General features: G+C 42.0%; 1 protein-coding gene across 1 annotated transcript in view; it reads left to right on the top strand.

Moving 5' to 3' along the window:
* Positions 1-4,839: 4,839 nt before the first annotated feature.
* The window catches only part of Atrn (attractin), a gene marked incomplete at its 5' end in the record, with an annotated part of 127,140 nt that continues 113,203 nt past the window's right edge, over positions 4,840-18,776 (top strand). The window contains 3 exon segments of the mRNA XM_027420879.2: positions 4,840-5,017; positions 5,020-5,092; positions 5,094-5,381. Coding sequence (XP_027276680.1) covers positions 4,840-5,017; positions 5,020-5,092; positions 5,094-5,381 — 539 coding nt within the window.

Below are 18,776 nucleotides of genomic sequence, written 5' to 3'. Positions count from 1 at the left end.
ACTCTACCAACTGCCTAACATTCAAATGTCTGAGCCTATGGGGGGCAGTCTCATTCAAAACATCCACAGGCCTGCATTTCCTTTCCCCAGATGACTCTCATTTTGTGTGTTTCCCTATCCAGGAGTCACCGAGTTATTTCTTCGTCTTTCTTCCTCTTCCTTCTTCCTCTTCTTTTTGCTTTATACACATGCACATCTTGTCTAAGTAGAATTCAGGTTCCTCTTGAGCATAAACTCCTTCATTTTAAGAAGAGCTATGTTTTCTCTTTGGTTCCGAAGACCTCTCTCACAGCCAGCAGGGTCTCCACAGGTGTTGGGAGCACAGCACAAAGGTCCTTGCTCCACAGATCTCCAGAGAATCCGGGAATGTTAATTAAGCACACAGGGTTGTCTTTCCAATGGGAAACATGTAAAACCCATTCTTCCACCCAGAAAGCTGGGAATTGGAAGTAATTATCAGCCTGATTATCTGTTGGGCCAGGCCATATCAGTCTCCTACAACCAGGACCAGAGGCGGCTAGTAATCTAAATGACTCTTGTAGCCAGAGGCTACCCAAGCTCCCACAACCAGGACCAGAGATGGCTTATAGCCCAAATGACCTCTGCCCTATCGGTGTGACTAAAACCAGCTCTGTGCTTTCCCTAGGCCCTTAAGCTAGTACAGGTAGCCTATCTCTAGAAGCCATTTTCTTGGAGGAAATGACATGTACTCTGAGTTGAGTTTTGATGTAATTATGCCTCTTTGTATACCAGGGATTGTATTACACCCGGAAACACTTTTCCAAATTATACTGTGTTTAAATTTGTTGGGAATAAACCGCCTGCCATCAGATTCCCTGGTCTTGATCCAGGTTGATGAAGTCAATCTGAGCTGAGTTTCATTCTCATCTCTTCAGTTTGCTCCCTTGCCTAGACAACCACAGGACACCAAGATGACGGAAAAACTGGGGACTTCTAATATTATGTTCTTTTCCACAGTCATACTTAGTAAAATTACCTCTCTTTTAACAATATTGCTGTTTTTGTGATGTCTCTTCTATATGTAGGGGAAACCTCTTGTTCTCTATTGTAGAAATTTGGAGGAGGGGCATGAGTCTAGCTCATCCAATAGAAATTTCAACTCTAGGCTTGCTTGGGCTGTACCTCAATGGCAGGGTGCTTGTGCAGCATACTCAAGGTCCTAGGTTTAGTCCCTAGCACCACAAAACAAACGAATACAGAAAGAAGGAAATTTCAAGTCCTAGGACTTTAAATTGATGATCTTAAAACCTGGTGAGCCATAGAGTATATCTAAAGGCCATTTCCAGTACTTGGAGGGCTTACTTGTGGAGTCCAGTGGGAGCTCTGCCAACAGCTCAGAGGCTGACCCTATGTTCACAGACTAAGGTCTTCTGAAAATGTTTCTTTAGAGTCTGCTAAGGACCAGCCAGGACATTACATCTATAAATGGATTCATTCATTCCTCATATGGGATACCCAAAAGAGCTTCCAATAGAGCCTCATTATTATTTTTCTAAGCTTTCAGGATCAGTCTCTTTCACAGGCCACATAGCACCTGCTGGTTAGCTGTTGGGTGAAATCATGACATTTATAGTCAGAGAATCAGCTAGTCTCACATAAACTAAAATATAAGGTGATGGTTGGAATACTAAAGTATACTGATGTTTTAAATAGTGCCTAAAGAGGTCTGGTGATGCTTGGGAAAAGCCAGATTGCCAATCAAATAGCTCTTACGAGGGCAACAATTAAGCCTTGCTTCACAGTAGGTGTTGTACATAGCAGACATGCAACAACTATATTATTAACACTCCTACCAAATTTTCTTAAATGGTTCCTTCTTATTGTTAGTGTTGTCTGCTTAATGAGCTAGAGGCAGGCTGTTCCTCCATAACTTCAAAGTAGATTTAACTCTGGTACAATTCATATTCCAAGGTTCTCCATGCGATCAGGCTGAAGATCAGCTTCAATAAGACCACAACCTTGCTTAGCTCCCTTTCCTGATTTTTCTTCCTTCACTGTGCTTATTATGATAGCATTCTCCTAAGAAACCATTTCTCCTCCTCCTCTTCCTCCTCCTCCTCCTTAGTTTTTCCAGACAGGGTTTCTCTGTGTAGTTTTGGAGCCTGTCCTGGAACTTGCTCTTGTAGACTAGTCTGGCCTCAAACTCACAGAGATCCACCTGCCTGTGCATACCAAGTAAAGGTATGTGCCACTACCACTCGAAATTATTTCTTCAAGTGATGGTTCAGGCTCCAGTTTTAGAGAAATTGTCTTAGTCCATTTTCTGTTGCTACTAACAATATTTGAAATAGGAAAAGTATAAGGAAAAGGTTGATTTTTGGCATCTGGGGATGCCCAAGACTATGATATAGTGAGAACCTTGTGGTGTTTCAACCCACAGTGGAAAGAAGCAGGCAAGTAGTGAGTATATGCAGAGAGAAGCAAGAGGAACTCAAGGAAACTGAATTTACTATATAATAACCTGCTCTCCTGGAAACTAATCCAGTGTCAGGAGAGAAGAACCCAGGTGGCAGAGGCATTAATTAACCCATCTGTGTGGTGGTTTGAATGAGAATGTCCCTGTCTTAGTTACTGTTCTATGCTGTGAAGAAACATTATGACCATGGCAACTTACAGAAGAAAGCATTTAATTGGAGCTTAATTACAGTTTCAGAGGGCGAGTCCATTATCATCATGGCAGGAAGTATGGTGGCAGGCAGGCAGACGGAGATGAGACTGGACCTGGCATGGGCTTTTGGAACTTCAGAGCCCAGCCCCCCAGTGACACACATCATCCAACAAGGCCACACCTTCTAACCCTTCCCAAGCAGCCTTATTGAAGGACACTGCAAAGGGGGAGAAAAGGTAAATGAATAAACTTAAGAACTAGAACCCTGTGTTAGAGCCTTTGAAGAGCTGCAGTGAGTCTGTTGTGTGGTTCAGCTCCTCCAGGCTTGCAGGGAATGCAGAGCGAGGAAGGTCAGGAGCTGAGCTTGACACTGGTATAGGTATGGAACATGCTCTAGAATCTTAGAATTCTGTACTCTCAGGTTAATCAGAGAGGTTCCATAGGTGCATTCGGGGTTTTCTTTGTTTCCCATAACCAGATGCCCAAACTCTGAAGTATCTGCACAAGAATTCAGCACAGCCCAAGAGTTATGAGGCAAAGTTTTCATTAACCTCTTTTAAAGCCGGATTAAAACAGCAATGGGTTTTTTTCACTGGATTAGGCATAATAGGAATGACTTGTTCCTAATTTACTTATTTATTGTTTTTCAAGACAGGAGTTCTCTGTGTTGTCCTGGAACTTTCTCTGTAGACCAGGCTGGCCTTGAACTCACAGAGATCAACCAGTCTCTGCCTCCTGAGTTCTGAAATGAAAGGTGTGCAGCACCACTGCCCAGCCTTGAAGAATTGTCTTAATCAGATAATCTGAAGCAGAAAGGCTTACCTTAAATCTAGGCAGCACCTTCTCATGGCAGCTGAGATAACAGGACATAGAAGAGGGAAACTTTGCTTTTTGCCTTCTGGTCCTTACTCTTGGTGGCAAGCTCATATATCTGTTTCTGTAGCATTGATTCAGCAATATTAGAACTGACTTCTTTAGAATTCCAATGCAGACTGAAGATCAGTAGCTCTCAAGGAATCCTCTGAGACTCCAGCACCAAATTGGGACTGCTGAGTCCAGCCTTACAGACGGAGCAACCACCAGACTGTCATCCTTTCTAGTGTCAGACAGCCATTGTTGGAGTGCTTGGACTGCATCCTGTGTGCCAACCTAACAAATCTCATATATATACTCAGTCTACCTGTTCTCTTCCTTTAGAGAACCCTGACTAATACAGAGAAACAGCCCAGATGGCTAAAACAACCCAGATGTCTCCTTCAGGCAATATGACTGACCTTCCATTAGGAAAGGCTCACCGGGTTCATGTGCCTGGGGCCCTTCTCCATGTGACTTCTGCATGAATCTTTCCAAGGTGGAAGAGCAGGAGCATCTCAAGAAAACAAAAAGCAAAACCAAACAAAAACCTCATAAACAAACATCATCAAAAAGTTAAGCTCAGTACTGGGACTGACACAGGATCTCTTCATCACATTTTTCTACTGGCTCAATGGAGTCAAGGGTTCAGTGCAGATTCCAGGGTAGAGGGCCATACAAGGTTATACTGTTGGGAGGAGAGGGAGAGGCACTGAAGTTAGCTGAAGAAGGGCTCTGGAGCTGATGTGTAAGCCAAAAGTACTCCAAGTATTTCTGGGTTGTTCTTTCTTCAGAGAATGTGGATAGGTCGTGGTGTACAAGACAACTTCAAACTTTTGCCGTGTTATTAAAGGTGTACGTAGACCTGGTCTGACACTGGTTCTATCTGCTATCAAAGGAGGCCCGACGTGTGTGCATTCTGTTTGTTACACATTTATTCAAATGCCAGGTTCTTAACACACGTGCTATTTCGTTATCCCTATTTTAGAAACTCGAATGCAGTACTTCTTTTTCAGGGTCGCAGCTAGCACTACACCACACCACACCATTAGGCAGCCTTTTTGGCCCCGTTTGTCACCAAGATGTTGGTGCAACGAGCTGATGGGCTGGAGACGTCCAAAGGGTAACACTTACCGCAGTCAGCTTGTCTAGCAGAGCCAGGCGGTCGCCATAGGGAGGAACTGGCTATCTTGCGGTGGCACGACGTGAAAAGTAGAGAGGCTCTGTCGCCCGGGAGGAGCTCAACCGCGCCAAGACTCTGGGACTGAGCCAATTGTGCCATCCCGCAAGCGAGAGGACCGAGACCCTGGCCCCGCCCACCGCGTAACCAGCCCCGCCCCCTCCCGCCCGCCGCGTAGCCTGAGCTCCGCCCTGGATATGGACCGGTCGGGCCACCGTCGCCCGGCCCCGCCCAGCACGGCCAGGCGAAGCAGAGCCGGCGTGCGGGGTGTGTATGTGTTCGCTGGGCGCCGGCTCAGCCCCAGGAAGATGGTGGCGCGGCGGCGGCGGCGGCGGCGACTGAGGCGCTGCTGAGGGGAGCACGGCGGCGACTGCAGCGCCCGCGGGCAGGAAGGTCGAGCAGCACCGACTCCGCGCCGCGACCGGGGCCTGGAGCCGGGGCCGCGCGCCGGATTTGTCTCCCGTGGGTGCTGTCGCGGGCGCTGCCCCCGCCGCTGCTGCTGCCGCTGCTCTTTTCGCTGCTGCTGCTGCTGCTGCCGCTGTCCCGGGAGGCGGAGGCCGCGGCGGTGTCGGCGGCGGTGTCAGGCTCGGCCGCAGCCGAGGCCAAGGAATGTGACCGGCCGTGTGTCAACGGCGGCCGCTGCAACCCTGGCACTGGCCAGTGCGTCTGCCCCGCGGGCTGGGTGGGCGAGCAATGCCAGCACTGCGGGGGCCGCTTCAGGTGAGTGCGGGTGTTGAGGGGTGCAGGCCCAGCCCGACGTTCCAGGCCCGAGGCAGGTGCGGGGCATGAAATGGGTAGCATAGGGCTTGCCCCACTGTGTTTGATGGTCGCTTGCCTCCTGGCAGGGATGTTCATTTGTGGCCTTGGGGTCTTCCTGTAGTGGAAGGCTGAGAAGGAATGGGGACCCTGGAGGCATTTGTTGCTGTGGCTTAGATTCGGGTCCCGAAGAGTAAGAGAGCCGGCCCTGAAAACGGGTCTATTTAGGGTAAACGAGGTATCAAGGAAAAGGTGAGTGAGCCAGTTCTTAAGCACTGCCTTTGGTCATCCCGAGAGATTGGAGATGTTAAGTACCTCATAGAAGCAAACCGTGCATGTTGGATGGAAATAGAAGGGTAGAGTTGGAGTGTGAGATTTTAGGATAGAAGTACCAGTGATTGCCGTTCAAAGGAAAGTAAGGAAACTAGTTTTTGGGTCCTCACTGTTGGTGGGGTATTGGAATCGGCTGTCTAGAGAGGAGATTCCTGTTAGCTTTGGAGTCTCCATATCATGCAGTTATGAGTTGGCCTGGTTTGATCCAGAATCTCTTGGAGAGATCGCTTACTAATTAAATAGCTTTTATCTATTACTTGCTTCTGCTTCGAAAAGATTTCTGGATAATACACGTAAGTAGACAGATTAGCCAAAGTTTGGTGTGGTCTGCAAGAATTTAGGAATACAGCAAGGGGAAGTTTATGAACACAGGATCTCAAGTGTAAGAACTATAGGGTCATCCATGTCTTTGGCAGATATTTGTTGACTCTGTTCCCCATTTGACATGGAGAGTGAGGAAATGTGGTGAAGATAACAAGTCGGGTTCTTACTCCAGTTGATCTTGTTATCTGATGAGGGATGACAGGCAAAAGAAAACAAACAAACAAACAAAAAACCGGGCGTTGGTGGCACACACTTTTAATCCCAGGCAGAGGCAGGTGGATCTCTGTGAGTTCCAGGCCAGCCTGGTCTCCAGAGGGAGTGCCAGGATAGGCTCCAAAAGCTACACAGAGAAACCCTGTCTCGAAAATTCAAAAAAAAAAAAATGAGCAAGATAATTTCAGATAGCTATCAACAAAATACTAACAGGTGGTCTTACAGGATTCTGACTAGCTGGTGACACTAGAAGCCACTCATTTGAGTGCTGTTTGATCTGAGACCTGAAAGGGGCACAGGAGCACCTCTGGAAATGAAGGGGCAGATAGTCTGCGACTGGCTAGAAGTAAGCAGAGAAGACTTGGAGGAGGAAGTGACATTGAATTTGAGCATTTGAGGTTAAGTAGGATTTGCAGATGTGCAGCTGAGGAAAAGAGTTCCAGATGCAGACAAAGTGGTGGACGCCAGAAGATGGAGTTTTGCTGGTGCCCTGTAGAAGACAGTTGTGAGGGAGAAGTTTGGAATGTTAACATTGATGATGTCAGATCTTCTAGGGGACTCACAGAATAGTGACAAGATGAGCTCTTAAGTTTTATGAATTGAGAAACCAAGTAACTTTGGAACCGGTATTTTGTGGGCTGGTCTTAAAGTTTAGGAAATTGTGATTTACTAATCTTGTTCATCTTCACATATTGGTAAGTAAGTGCTTCTGTTTTAGGCTGTGAGATATAATGGCAAACAAGACAGATCTCATTTTGTTCTTGTGGAACTTACCTTTTAGTTTGGGAATAAAAATACCATAATGGAGCTGGAGAGATGGCTCAGTGCTTAAGAGCACTTGTTGCTCTCGAAGAGGACCTAGGTTTGGTTCCCAGCATTCACATGGTAACTCATGACCATTTGAAACTCTATTTCCAGGGAATCTAAATGGCACCTTCTTTTAACTCCAAGTGCACCAGGCACACATGCAGGCAGAACATTTATACACAAAATAAAAAAATAAATAATACCGCCCCCCCCCCCCCCCCGAGACAGGGTTTCTCTGTATAGCCCTGGCTGTCCCAGAACTCACTCTTTAGACAGGCTGGCCTCCAACTGTATGTCCACCTACTCTGCCTCCTTCCATATATTAAAGACATGTGCCACCACTGCCTGGCTGAAAGAAATGATTCTTAAAAGTAACTTTTAAGTAATCAGTCTGTTGTAATTTTGCATTACTGTGGAGGTGAAACATAGCAACAGAAGCTAACTTGTTTCAAGCTGAGACTAAGATTCATCTTTGTGTTGAGATGTTCTTGAGCACTGATGTTGATGGGCCAAGATGGGGAATGAGTGGTATCATGACAGATTAGAGAGAGTGACTGGAGAGAGAGGGCTGTGCCATGCCAAGGAGAGGTAGGAAGTGCTTTTAGAATTTTGAACCCATGAGCAATGGAATGCAACAGGTCACTCTTGTTTTCATTATAGAATTATAGATTGGAGTCAGAACAGGAATAGCATTGAAGGTCAATTGACTTTAGGTGCTTCCAAGATCAATGGATGGAAGGATCTTCAAATTGTGAAAATCTGAGATACTCTGGTAGGCGCAGAGTGGGGTTGTCTGTATTGTTTGGGTCAACGCTGGGCATGAGAAGTCATGGGCAGATGATAGAGACTGTTGAAGTGGGTCAGAGGCAGTGGCCATGGAGACACAGGAGATATCATGTGGTGTTGGAGAGATAAAATGATTAGGCCTTTCTTTCAGGCTGGTTTGTTCTTGGAAGAGAGAGTGACGTCGAGGGAAAAAGTAGACATTATTTTGTGTGATTGAGGACACAGGAAGGCTGAGATGAGCTTAGTTTTATACACATTGAGTTTGGGGTGCTTTCAAGGCATGTACCTGGTACAAGTGTTGCTTGGGATCATCTAGCTGTAAAGGGATTGCCAGGGAGAGAAAAAGATGTGTCTACGTGAACAGTTCAGGGAAAGGCCTTTTAAACAGAGGACAGGCACTCCTAATAATGCCACAAATGCTCTGATATGTAAGTGACTGTTACAGACATTCCCTTTGAGCTTGTTCTAATTGCTATCAGTGCACTTACCTGGGCAAACAATTGTGACTGCCTCTGACAATATTAGTATAGTAAATGGCTTCTGGAATTTTTAAGAGAATGAAAGGTCAGGAGTGGTGGCACACACCTGTAATCCCAGAACTTTGGAGGTAGAAATAGAAAGATCAGAAATTCAAAAGCCAACTTGAGCTATCTGGACATAGCAAGTTTGAGGTCTTTATGAGTCTGATTCAAAAACAAAAGGAGAAAAAAAAAAAAAAAACGCTAGAGAGTTGCCTCAATGGTTGGAAGTCCTGGCTGATGACTTCTTCATACTTCCATGGGTACTAGGTAATACAAGGTGCACAATACACATAAAATAAACTTAAAACAACCTAAAATATATGTGTATATACTTTCTGAGAGGGTATTCTGTCTCACACCTGTAATTGCAGCTCTTGGGAAGCTGAGGCAGGAGGAACAGTTCAAAGCCAGCTTCAGCTACATAGCAGTTCAAGAGTAATGTGGGGCTACTTGAGGTTGTCTCAGAAATTAAAAATAAGTAAATAAATATGAAAAAAAGGAGGAGGAAGTTGCAGTGTTTTAGTTGAATGAGTTTCTTTGAGGGTGAATAAAGAGTTAAATGTTGCTGTTGATTACAGCAATATGAATCCTGGTTTAGTTTACCCTCCCTTCCTAACTTTCTTTTCTTCTTTCAGTTAAACTGAGACATTGAGTGGATACATTTTTGACTTATGTAGACTGGGTCTTGAATCCAGAGCCTTATGTGTGCTAGGTAAACACTTCACCACTGAGCTACATTTTCAGTCCTACCAAGCTGGTTTAGAATGGCATCAAGTCAAGGTGTCTGTTTTAATTTTGTGTGCAGGCAGAGGTGTGTGTATGTGCGAGAGTGCGCGTGAGTGTGTGTGCTCACACTCATGCATTTGAATCTCATCACACTACAGGATTCCTTTGTGGAGGTCAGAAGGTAATGGGTTCTGGGGATTGATGTCAAGCTGTCAGGCTTGTGTGTCAAGTGCTTTTACCTACTAAACCGTCTTGCTGGCCCAGGTTTTAAGACTTATTTTTGTAAGTCCTGTGTTAAAAGACAATGTAGGCCTTTTTTGTTACTTGAAAGAAATGTAGAATGATAAAGTGTTAAATTTCACTAATGTTATCACCCAGTTCATATTGTGTGCCTGATTTAGGCAAGGATGTAGCACTTTATCCTCAGGAAACTCAGTTGTAATGTAAAATTTGAATTATTTTATGTGTATAGTAAGTTACTTTTTTTCCCTATCTGAAAGATGATTGGTTATAGAGAATAAGTTAATGGTATTAGTTCAATAAAAAATAACTATAGATGGATGGTTATTGAGGTAATATACTTTTTTTTTTTTTTTTTTTTTTTTTCGAGACAGGGTTTCTCTGTGTAGCTTTGGAGCCTGTCCTGGAACTCTCTCTGTAGACCAGACTGGTCTTGAACTCATAGAGATCCACCTGCCTCTGCCTCCTAAGTGCTGGGACTAAAGGCCTGCACCACCACTGCCTGGCAAGGTAATATACTTTCATTTTTATGTGAATCTTCACATTCAGTGTTTTTTTTTTTTTTCTTTTCTATTTGTGACATTACTGTTGAAAAATTTCTTGGATGAATAAATATGCCTCTATTTATAAAATATATTAAGTATGAAATATACATTTAATGCTTTAAGTTCCTTCTGTACAAACCTTTTGGAAGATGAAAGGAGATAACTTAGTGAGTTGGGTCCATATAATTGGCTGCATTAAGACATACCTTCTAGGGAAGAAAAAGGATTTATTCCAATTTATTTTGTGTCAGTGTATACTGTAACAGTAGTGATGGTCACAGCAGCATCTCTCTTCATTTCAATTATTTTTTCACCCCCCCCAGGTATTGTGCCTTTAAAATGCCTTTTAGAAATTACCCCTTTTAATTTTGAGTATTTCTATTTCATAGGTAGGTAAACTGAGTTTGAAGTGGGCTTTTAAAAAAAGCATTGCTTGTGTATTAGTGCAGGATGTTTATTTATAGGCGCACTTGCCTTTCTAGAGGTCAGAAGATGTTTTTATGGAGTTGGTTCTCTTTCCACATAGGTTCCAGAGGTCAAAATCAGGTTGTCAGGCTAAGTGGCAAGTGCCTTAACCTCCTGAGCTATTTCATCTACTCTGAAGTGTTCTTGGCTTTTTGTTGTTTTGTTTTTCTTTTTCCATGCTAGGGATGGAAGTCAGGACTTTTTACATGCCAGGTGTGTGTTACCACTGAACTACACCAAAGTACAAACCTTTCAGATTTATTGAATAACTTGCCCAAGGCCACAGAACTGTGAAATTGGAATTTGAACTTAGGCCTTGTGTGATTCTGAAATCCTGCTGTCTGTGATACCATTTGGCTGTTCATTTTTGTCTGAGTCCATTTACCTTTTTGATCAGTGTTTGGAACAACTGTCTTGATCCCAGCAGATGCTTTGAAAAATAAAGGAAGCAAAATAATTTTTTTTTTTTCTGTGGCAGGGTTTCTCTGTGCCTTTGGAGCCTGTCCTGGAACTAGCTCTTGTAGATCAGGCTGGTCCCAAGTGCTGGGACTGAAGGCGTACGCCACCACCGCCCAGCCAAAATAAAATTTTTATAATAGAAAAGATAGCATAAAAACATGTTAATTGCTAAAAGTTTTGGCTGCTGGTCCAAGGACACAAATGCCCATCTAACAAGAGAGAGGGAATTCTGAAAATAAAATTTGAAGAAAATGGCACGTTTGATGTTTTTGTAATACTTCTAGGTAAATGTTACTAACCCGAAACCATAACTTTATGCTCATGTACCCAATCTTTTTTTTTTTTTTTTTTTTTTGGTGTTTTGAGTCAGGGTTTCTCTGTGTAACAGTCCTAGCTGACCTTGAACTCAGAGAACCACCTGCCTCTGCCTCCTGTCTGCTGGGATTAAGGGTCTGCACCACCACTGCCTGGCCCCAACTTAGATCTGTCTTGTTTAATGCTATATTTTCAGAGTTTGGAAGAGTGCTTGGGGCTGAGATTCTCCTGTACACTACTATATTTGTGTGGTACTGACCTGGTACAACTTGCTATGTGGTATAGGCTGATCTCCAACTTGCAGCAATCCTGGTTCAATCTCTCAGGTGCTGAGATTGTGGGTGTGAGTTACCATACCTAGCTTCTTTTTAACGTATTTCTTAGGACTCTAATAAAAGTTATTTTTTTCATATGACTGATAATGTATATATTTTGTCTTCTGTTTCTCCTGAATGTCTCTATCTTCTGTCATTTCCTGGCATCTTTATTTAAAGGGATGTTTTGCTCTCAGTTTCCCCTGAGCTGAGCCTAACACCAAACTTAATATCATCATCATTGAAAAAAACATTTTTCCCTCCCTCTCCCATTTCTCCCTCCGTCCTCCATTCTCCCTTCCTTCTTTTCTTTCAGTTGCAAGTCCTAGTTTAGCCAGGGAGAGCCCAAAACTTAGGAGGCTTTTGCAGCTGTCTAAAGTTTTATTAGTTTGCTCCTCCTTGTCTATCTGCTGTCAAGAGCACCTGGCCCTTCATCTTATTGCTGACTTATTTGTGCTGCAACCTAAATAACTGGTCTCTGAGACCTGTAACCATCCCACGTGTTCTCATATAAATCTCCTGAAAACATGTCATTGTTATATCCAGAAAACTGTGTTCTTTTTGCAGGATCTTACTCTGTAGTCCAGGATAGTCCCGAATTCATTGTGACCCTCCTGCCTCAGCTTCCTAAGTGTTATGATTCTAGGCATGAGCCACCATGGCTGGCAGAAAAGTTCTTTGAAAGCCCTTCTTATGGAAGTAAAGGCACTTGTAGCCAAGCCAAACAATGTGAGTTTGATCCATAGGACCTACACAGTGGAAGGAAAAGAACAGTGCTGCAAAGTTTTTCTTTGACCTCCACACACTAGCAGTGTGGCACACATGTGTGCTCTTTCCCCAGCAAATGAATAAAAATTCACAAAAGAAACAAGCAAGATTCCACTTATCTACAGAATGGCCTTGAGCACCAGCTTCCCGTTCCTTTATACACATCCCTTTTTCCAGTCAAATCTAGTTTCTACTTTGTAGGTTTTTGTTTTGTTTTATGTTTTTGGTCTTTGCTGAATTCTATGTTTACTCCCTCCCTTTATCTCCCCCTCCCCCCACTGAGCTGGGACCTTGTTCTTGGTAAGACCCAGGGCCTTGTCCTTGGTAAGCAAATGCTCTACCACTGAGTTAAAGCCCTGACCTAATTTATAAATGGCTTTTTCAGACTGTCTTTGAACTTCCTGTGTAGCCTAGGATGGCCTTAAACTGCTGGTCTAATCTCATACTGGGATCATAGGGCTATGCCAGACCTTATCTTCAGTTCCTTATTAAAATTATTTAATTTTATTTAAAAAAATTTTTTGAGACACCGTATCACTGTTTAGCCCTGACTGGTCTGAATCTCATGGTATAGACCAGGCTGGCTTTGAGGTCACAGATTGTGCTGGGATTAAAGGTGTGTGCCCACCATGCCTGGCATGTCTTTAGTTCTTTATAAAAGTTAGTTCTCCTGACAACTTTACCTTCTTTTAAGATGAGCTATCAACCTTTTCAATTCATAGATTATCATATGAATGATTATTATGTGTTAGATAGTGTGCCCTATTTTGAGAATATGAGGGTGAGAATTAGAACTTGCTCTTCCCTCAGAGAGCCTGGAATTCTGAGGGGAAGATGGTCATGGGCATAGGCAGTTAGAACTTCAAGACAGAAATACAGGCAGTATATGATGCTGGATTAGCTGTGTTAGAAAGAGTGTTCTCAGGACTCTAATAGAAGGCATCACAGAGGAGAGGACTTTGGCCACACTTAAGAGGTTGAGTGCGATTAGGCCCTCCGAGAGAGAAGAGAGAGAAAGACATTACAGAAGCAATCAAGAATTTTTGCATAGGCAAAGCATGGGTTATCATACTGAGTGCCTTGATTTCCTATCGTGTTATTGTACCGAATACTGCTGGCTTATCACAATGGATTTCCTCATAGTTCTGGAGGCTACATGTCTGAAATGAGGTAAAAATAGTCAAGCCTGCCTCTGAAGACTGGAGAGAATATGTTCCATGCCTTTGTCTTAGTTTCCGGAGTATCAGCAATCTGCCATTCCTTGGCAATCTACATTGTACTTTTTTCACAGAATCTCTTCCCTTATGGACACAGTCACATTGATGTATATACATGACCTTTTCCTAATCTGATTGTATCTGCAAAGTCCTGAAAGTCACATTCACAAAGACCAGGATTAGGGCTTCAACACACATTTTTGTAAGACACAGTTCAACCCACAGCAGTTAATAGAACTGAAACATAGATGGATATTGTTGATGAAGCCATTGTTTGTGTGCACTGAGGGTGAGGAGTGGAGGTGTGTTGGAAGGAAGGGAGACTGGAAGGTGACTGTGGTGTGGCCCTTTATTAACAGCCCGCAGCTTCAGGGTGTGCCCTTGGCAGACTCTACCCACCATCAAGGCACACAGGTTTGGGGCCATAGTGACTGTTTGGAGAGAGGCATGTGATTTAAGCTGTCTAATCAAAGGGACTTTCAGGACTGGCTGGGGACTTCTCCTCTGTGGTTGTGTATGAAGGAGAGGCTTTGTCTTCTTTCTGTGGTGACCAGCTTTAGAGTGTTAGAGCTAATGTGGCTGTTTGCAGAGGAAGTCACCCAGATCAGGTGAATTCCAAAGCGGGAGGATGGCAGAGGACTTTCTGCATCTGTGCCAGTTCTCTCCTGAAGCCACATTTAGTTTGTGAGGTACCACAGATTTTATCTATTATTTTTTTTTCAGCCTTAGAGTTGATGTCTTGTCACTTACAATTGAAACTTCCTGCTATGGCAAGTTTCATCTGGAGGGAGGGCTAGCCAAGTAGGGTTACTCAGCTCCCCATACTGTAACATATTACTAGAAACCACTCTGTTAAAGGTCTTCAAGAAAGTCAGATAGTTTTATTTACTACAGTATAGAGGCATGAGTATAAATATAAAGAGGGAAATCAAACAGTTTTTAATTAAATACAGAAGTGGCTATGTTTGAACAGAAATTTTTACATTAGGTTTTGGTTTTAACACGAACTTGTTTCCAGAAGTAAAATGAAGCTGCAGTTGTACTTTGTGAAATGTTTGTATCTGAGTATTTAACAGCCACTGGATGAAACTGGTTTCCCACTTAGAGCTTTACTGTTTTATGTGAATTTTTTTTTCAAAGGCATTTTGACAAAAGTAACTTCCATCTTTAGCTTCTCTACTGTTCAGCATTTTTGCATTGTAACTTTCTTTCCTTTTCCTTTCCTTAAACTTTCAAATTAGTCCTAAATTTACAGGAACATTGACTTGACATTTTCTAGCTTTTTTTTCTTCTTAGAATTGCTGTTTTGTACTCCCCCTTGTTTTATTTATGCCATATCTCTTAAATTACTTTTCTTTTTCCTTTTCTCCATTCCTTTCTCCATTTCTTCTGAGACTTAGCGTTGTGTAGCTCAGGCTGTCCATGAACTTTTATCTTTCTATGTGAGCCAGCCTTCTGAGGCTGGTGTCACACATACTGGGGCATTAACTGCTTTTCTTTTATCACAGTTTGATTTTAACCTTTCAATTTTTAATTCTTCCAAGTTTTCAGATTTTTTTCCCCTCCCCTTCAAGTTACATTTTGAGTTAACATTAGGCCTGACTATGTATCTGTATATTTACTTCTTCAAAACTCTTTATTTTTCATTTATAATAAATTAATTTTAGTCATGGATGAATTGTGTATTTTATTTTAGAATTTGAAATGAACAGCATATGGTAGTTATTAAGTGAATGAAATTTTAATTTAATTTCTCTTGGTCTTTTTTATATTCTTTTTAAAGAAGACTTTATTTTTGGCAATATTTTTCCCAGCCACAGCTTTTCTAAATTATCATCTTTTCTAGGCATGTTCTCCCTAACACGGTAGGCTTGCCCACATTTTGGGTTTCCTTACTCTTCTTTAAAGCCTCCCTCCCTCCCCCTCTCCCTGTCATGTGTGTCTTGTCATCCCCCCTCCCCTCAATACCCAGCTAGCTTTTCTTAAGGGCTTTTCTTCTCCTTCCAGTGTCCTCCTCTGGGCCATTGCTGAGATTCATAGCTTGCCAATCTGAGTATTTTTCTTTTGAACTCAAATAAAATTGTCTTTGAGCTTAAAAATTATTATTATGTTGTTGTTGCTGGTGTGTGTGTGTGTGTGTGTGTGTGTGTGTGTGTGTGTGTACACACACGTGCGCAATTCTCTTTCTCTGGCTTTCTCAACCTTGAGGCGGAAAGGGGCTGGAGCTGGCACTGAAGCTCAGTGGTTGTGTTACCTGTATAGAATGTGCCCTTCCTAGCTTTGATCCTCAGTGCCACAAAGATTTTTTTAGATTAGCTATATTATTTATAATATATTTAAAATAATGTATCTATACTAATATAAAAAGATTTAATTTAACCCTGTCTCAAAAATTTTTGACTCTGTTTCTCCTGTTAAAAATAGGTAATTTCCCTGTCCTGGTTGTTTTAAAAATTATTTCATAGAATTTTTTTTGCTTTAACTTACATGATAGTTTCCAAGTGTTTGTAAGCATTTTTTACAGAATAGCACATTTCCTGTTTAGATTTTCCTCCTTTTCTCTACAAATGAAAAGACCAAGCCAGTTGGAATTGTTACTTGATTTTCTCTTGTTTAAAAAGTATTTCACTTCATTTATTATTTGTGACTTGTGTGTATGGATGTATACATGCCATGAGGTTAGAGGATAACTTTGTAGAGTTGCTTCTTGCTTTTTTTTTTTTTAACCTTTTTTTTGTTTATTTGTTTAATACTAGAGATGCTTTACAAAGCTATGAAAGATTGTGGTCAGAAAGCTTGGCAAAGTTGATTGTGGGGCAAGTTTTTGAAATTAGATTGATTGATTTATGGTCTTCTATAACTTGTGCTTGAATGTCATCATACTTCTCTTTAACAAATGTCATTACTGCCCTTGAGTTGGATTGGCATTTGAACCAGTGGTTGAGAAATACTGACAAACACTGACAAAAATTATTTGGTTGTGCTGGGTCAGTTCTTGGAGTTTTTTTTTTTTTTTTTTTTTTTTTTTTTTGAGACAGGGTCTCATGTAGCTAAGGACCTTGAATTCTGACCTTGCTTCTACCTTCTGAGTGCTGGGATTACAGGGATGTGTCACTGTGCTGTTTTGAACAAGATGTCCCTCATAAGTCTTGGTCCTCAGTTGGTGACTGTATGGGATTGCCAGGAGGTATGTTCTTGCTGGAGGGAGTTTCATCACTGGGAGATGGCTGTGAGGTTCCAAAGGATTGATGCAGTTTCAAGTTAGCTTTCTCTGTGAGCTCTCTGCTGCTCCAGCTGCCTCTGCTCTGCATCATGGACTGTTATCCCTCTGGAGCCATAAGCCCCAAATCAACCCTTTCTTCCATAAGTTGCCTTAGTCATGGTGTTTTATCACAGCAATAGAAAAGTAACTAAGAGAGCCATCATACCTGGCTTTTTATTTGGTGCTAGGCATGCTAGGCAAGCACTCTACCAGAAGCTGTATCTTCATTCAAGCCTGTAGAAGAGAGAAAAAAGATTAACAAAGCTGGGCGGTGGTGGCACATGCCTTTAATCCCAGCACTCGGGAGGCAGAGGCAGAGGCAGAGGCAGAGGCAGAGGCAGGTGGATCTCTGTGAGTTTGAGACCAGCCTGGTCTACAAGAGCTAGTTCCAGGACAGCCTCCAAAGCCACAGAGAAACCCTGTCTCGGAAAGCCAAAAAAAAAAAAAAAAAAAAAAAGAAAGAAAAAAAAGAAAAGAAAAGATTAACAAAATGAACATCTGTGAACTTACCACCAGGTATTGCTGAATTTCCTGCAGATTGTTATTCTAGGTAGTAAATATTACAGATCTCAAAGACCTGGTGTTAGCCTTCCATAACTATTCACCTTACCATCTTCCTGAGATAGCTGGTATGTGATGGTATGTTTATTTCCCTTGTATGTTTCCACTTTTCTGCAAATATATTCATATAACAAAAATATATACCTATTACATTTGTAAACAGTGCCTTATTTCTAAAAGCAAGATTATATGTTTATATTTTATTATTTATTGATTTTTGAGACAGAGTCTCATTGTGTAGCCCTGAGTAGCCTAGTACTTGACATATAGACTAGGCTGACCTGAAACTAACAGAGATTCTACTTGCTGCTGACTCCAGGGTGCTAGGATGAAAGCCATTCTTTTAACACTTAAAATAATTATTTTATATGTATGGGTGTGTTTTGTCTTCATGTGTGTCTGTGTACTACATATATGATTGGTGTCTGAAGACCAAAAGAGGGTATCACATCACCTGGAATTTGAGTAAGAGACAGTTGTGTGCTGGGAATGAAACCTAGGTCCTCTAGGCAATGCTCTTAAATCCTGGGCCATCTCTCCAGCCTTCTAATTAACCTTCTTAACATAGTTTCATGCACCTGTGTGAAATTTGCAACTGTAATTTTTGAGGGGCTGGGAGCGATTGTCAAACTTTTAAAACTTCTTTCAAATACTTTTATTTTATTTATTTATTTTGGTTTTTTGAGACAGGTTTCTCTGTGGCTTTGGAGGCTGTCATGGAACTAGCTCTTGTAGACCAGGCTGGTCTCGAACTCACAGAGATCTGCCTGCCTCTGCCTCCCAAGTGCTGGGAATAAAGGTGTGCACCACCACTGCCCAGCTTTCAAATAATTTTAAAATTATTTCCTTGCTTAATTTTAGATTGATGTGTAGTTGCCACTTATCATTTTTCTAGAAACATTTTTATATACTTGCAAAATTATAACTTATAGCATATTATAGCTTCTGAAAAGTTTGTTATTACTTTTTAAATACATTGAGTGGGCTGTAAATTTTTTAATTTTTTTCTTAAATTATTGATTTTATCCAAACTCCCTTATATAATCTGTTTTTTCATAATGTATGTATGTATGTATGTATGTATGTATGTATGTATGTATGTATGTGCACCACATGCTTGCAGGAATCTGTGGAGGTCAGAAGAGGATTTGGATTCCTGAGAAGGGAGCTGCCCATGGGTGCTGGGAACCAAACCCATGTCCTCTGTAATAGCAGTAAGCTCTCTTAACTGCTGAGCCATCTCTCCAGCCCCATAATCTGTTTTTCTTATATAGTCTGATTATCTGTTCTGCATCATTTATTTGAATGTCACATGCCATATGATTCATCATTTAAAAATGTCCAAGTCTGTGATGTTGAGTATATTCATAGGTCCTGCAACTGTTCTCATTATGTAATTCTAGAATGTTTTCATTGTGCACAAAAGAAGCCCTATGTCCATTAGCAATCACTTCACATTACCTCATTTTTCAATACCAGATTATGAAGATTGGCACTTACATT

The sequence above is a fragment of the Cricetulus griseus genome, chromosome 6 (genome assembly GCF_003668045.3).
Source record: "Cricetulus griseus strain 17A/GY chromosome 6, alternate assembly CriGri-PICRH-1.0, whole genome shotgun sequence".
Lineage (NCBI taxonomy): Eukaryota > Metazoa > Chordata > Mammalia > Rodentia > Cricetidae > Cricetulus > Cricetulus griseus.
This window is presented reverse-complemented; position numbering and strand designations above follow the sequence as displayed.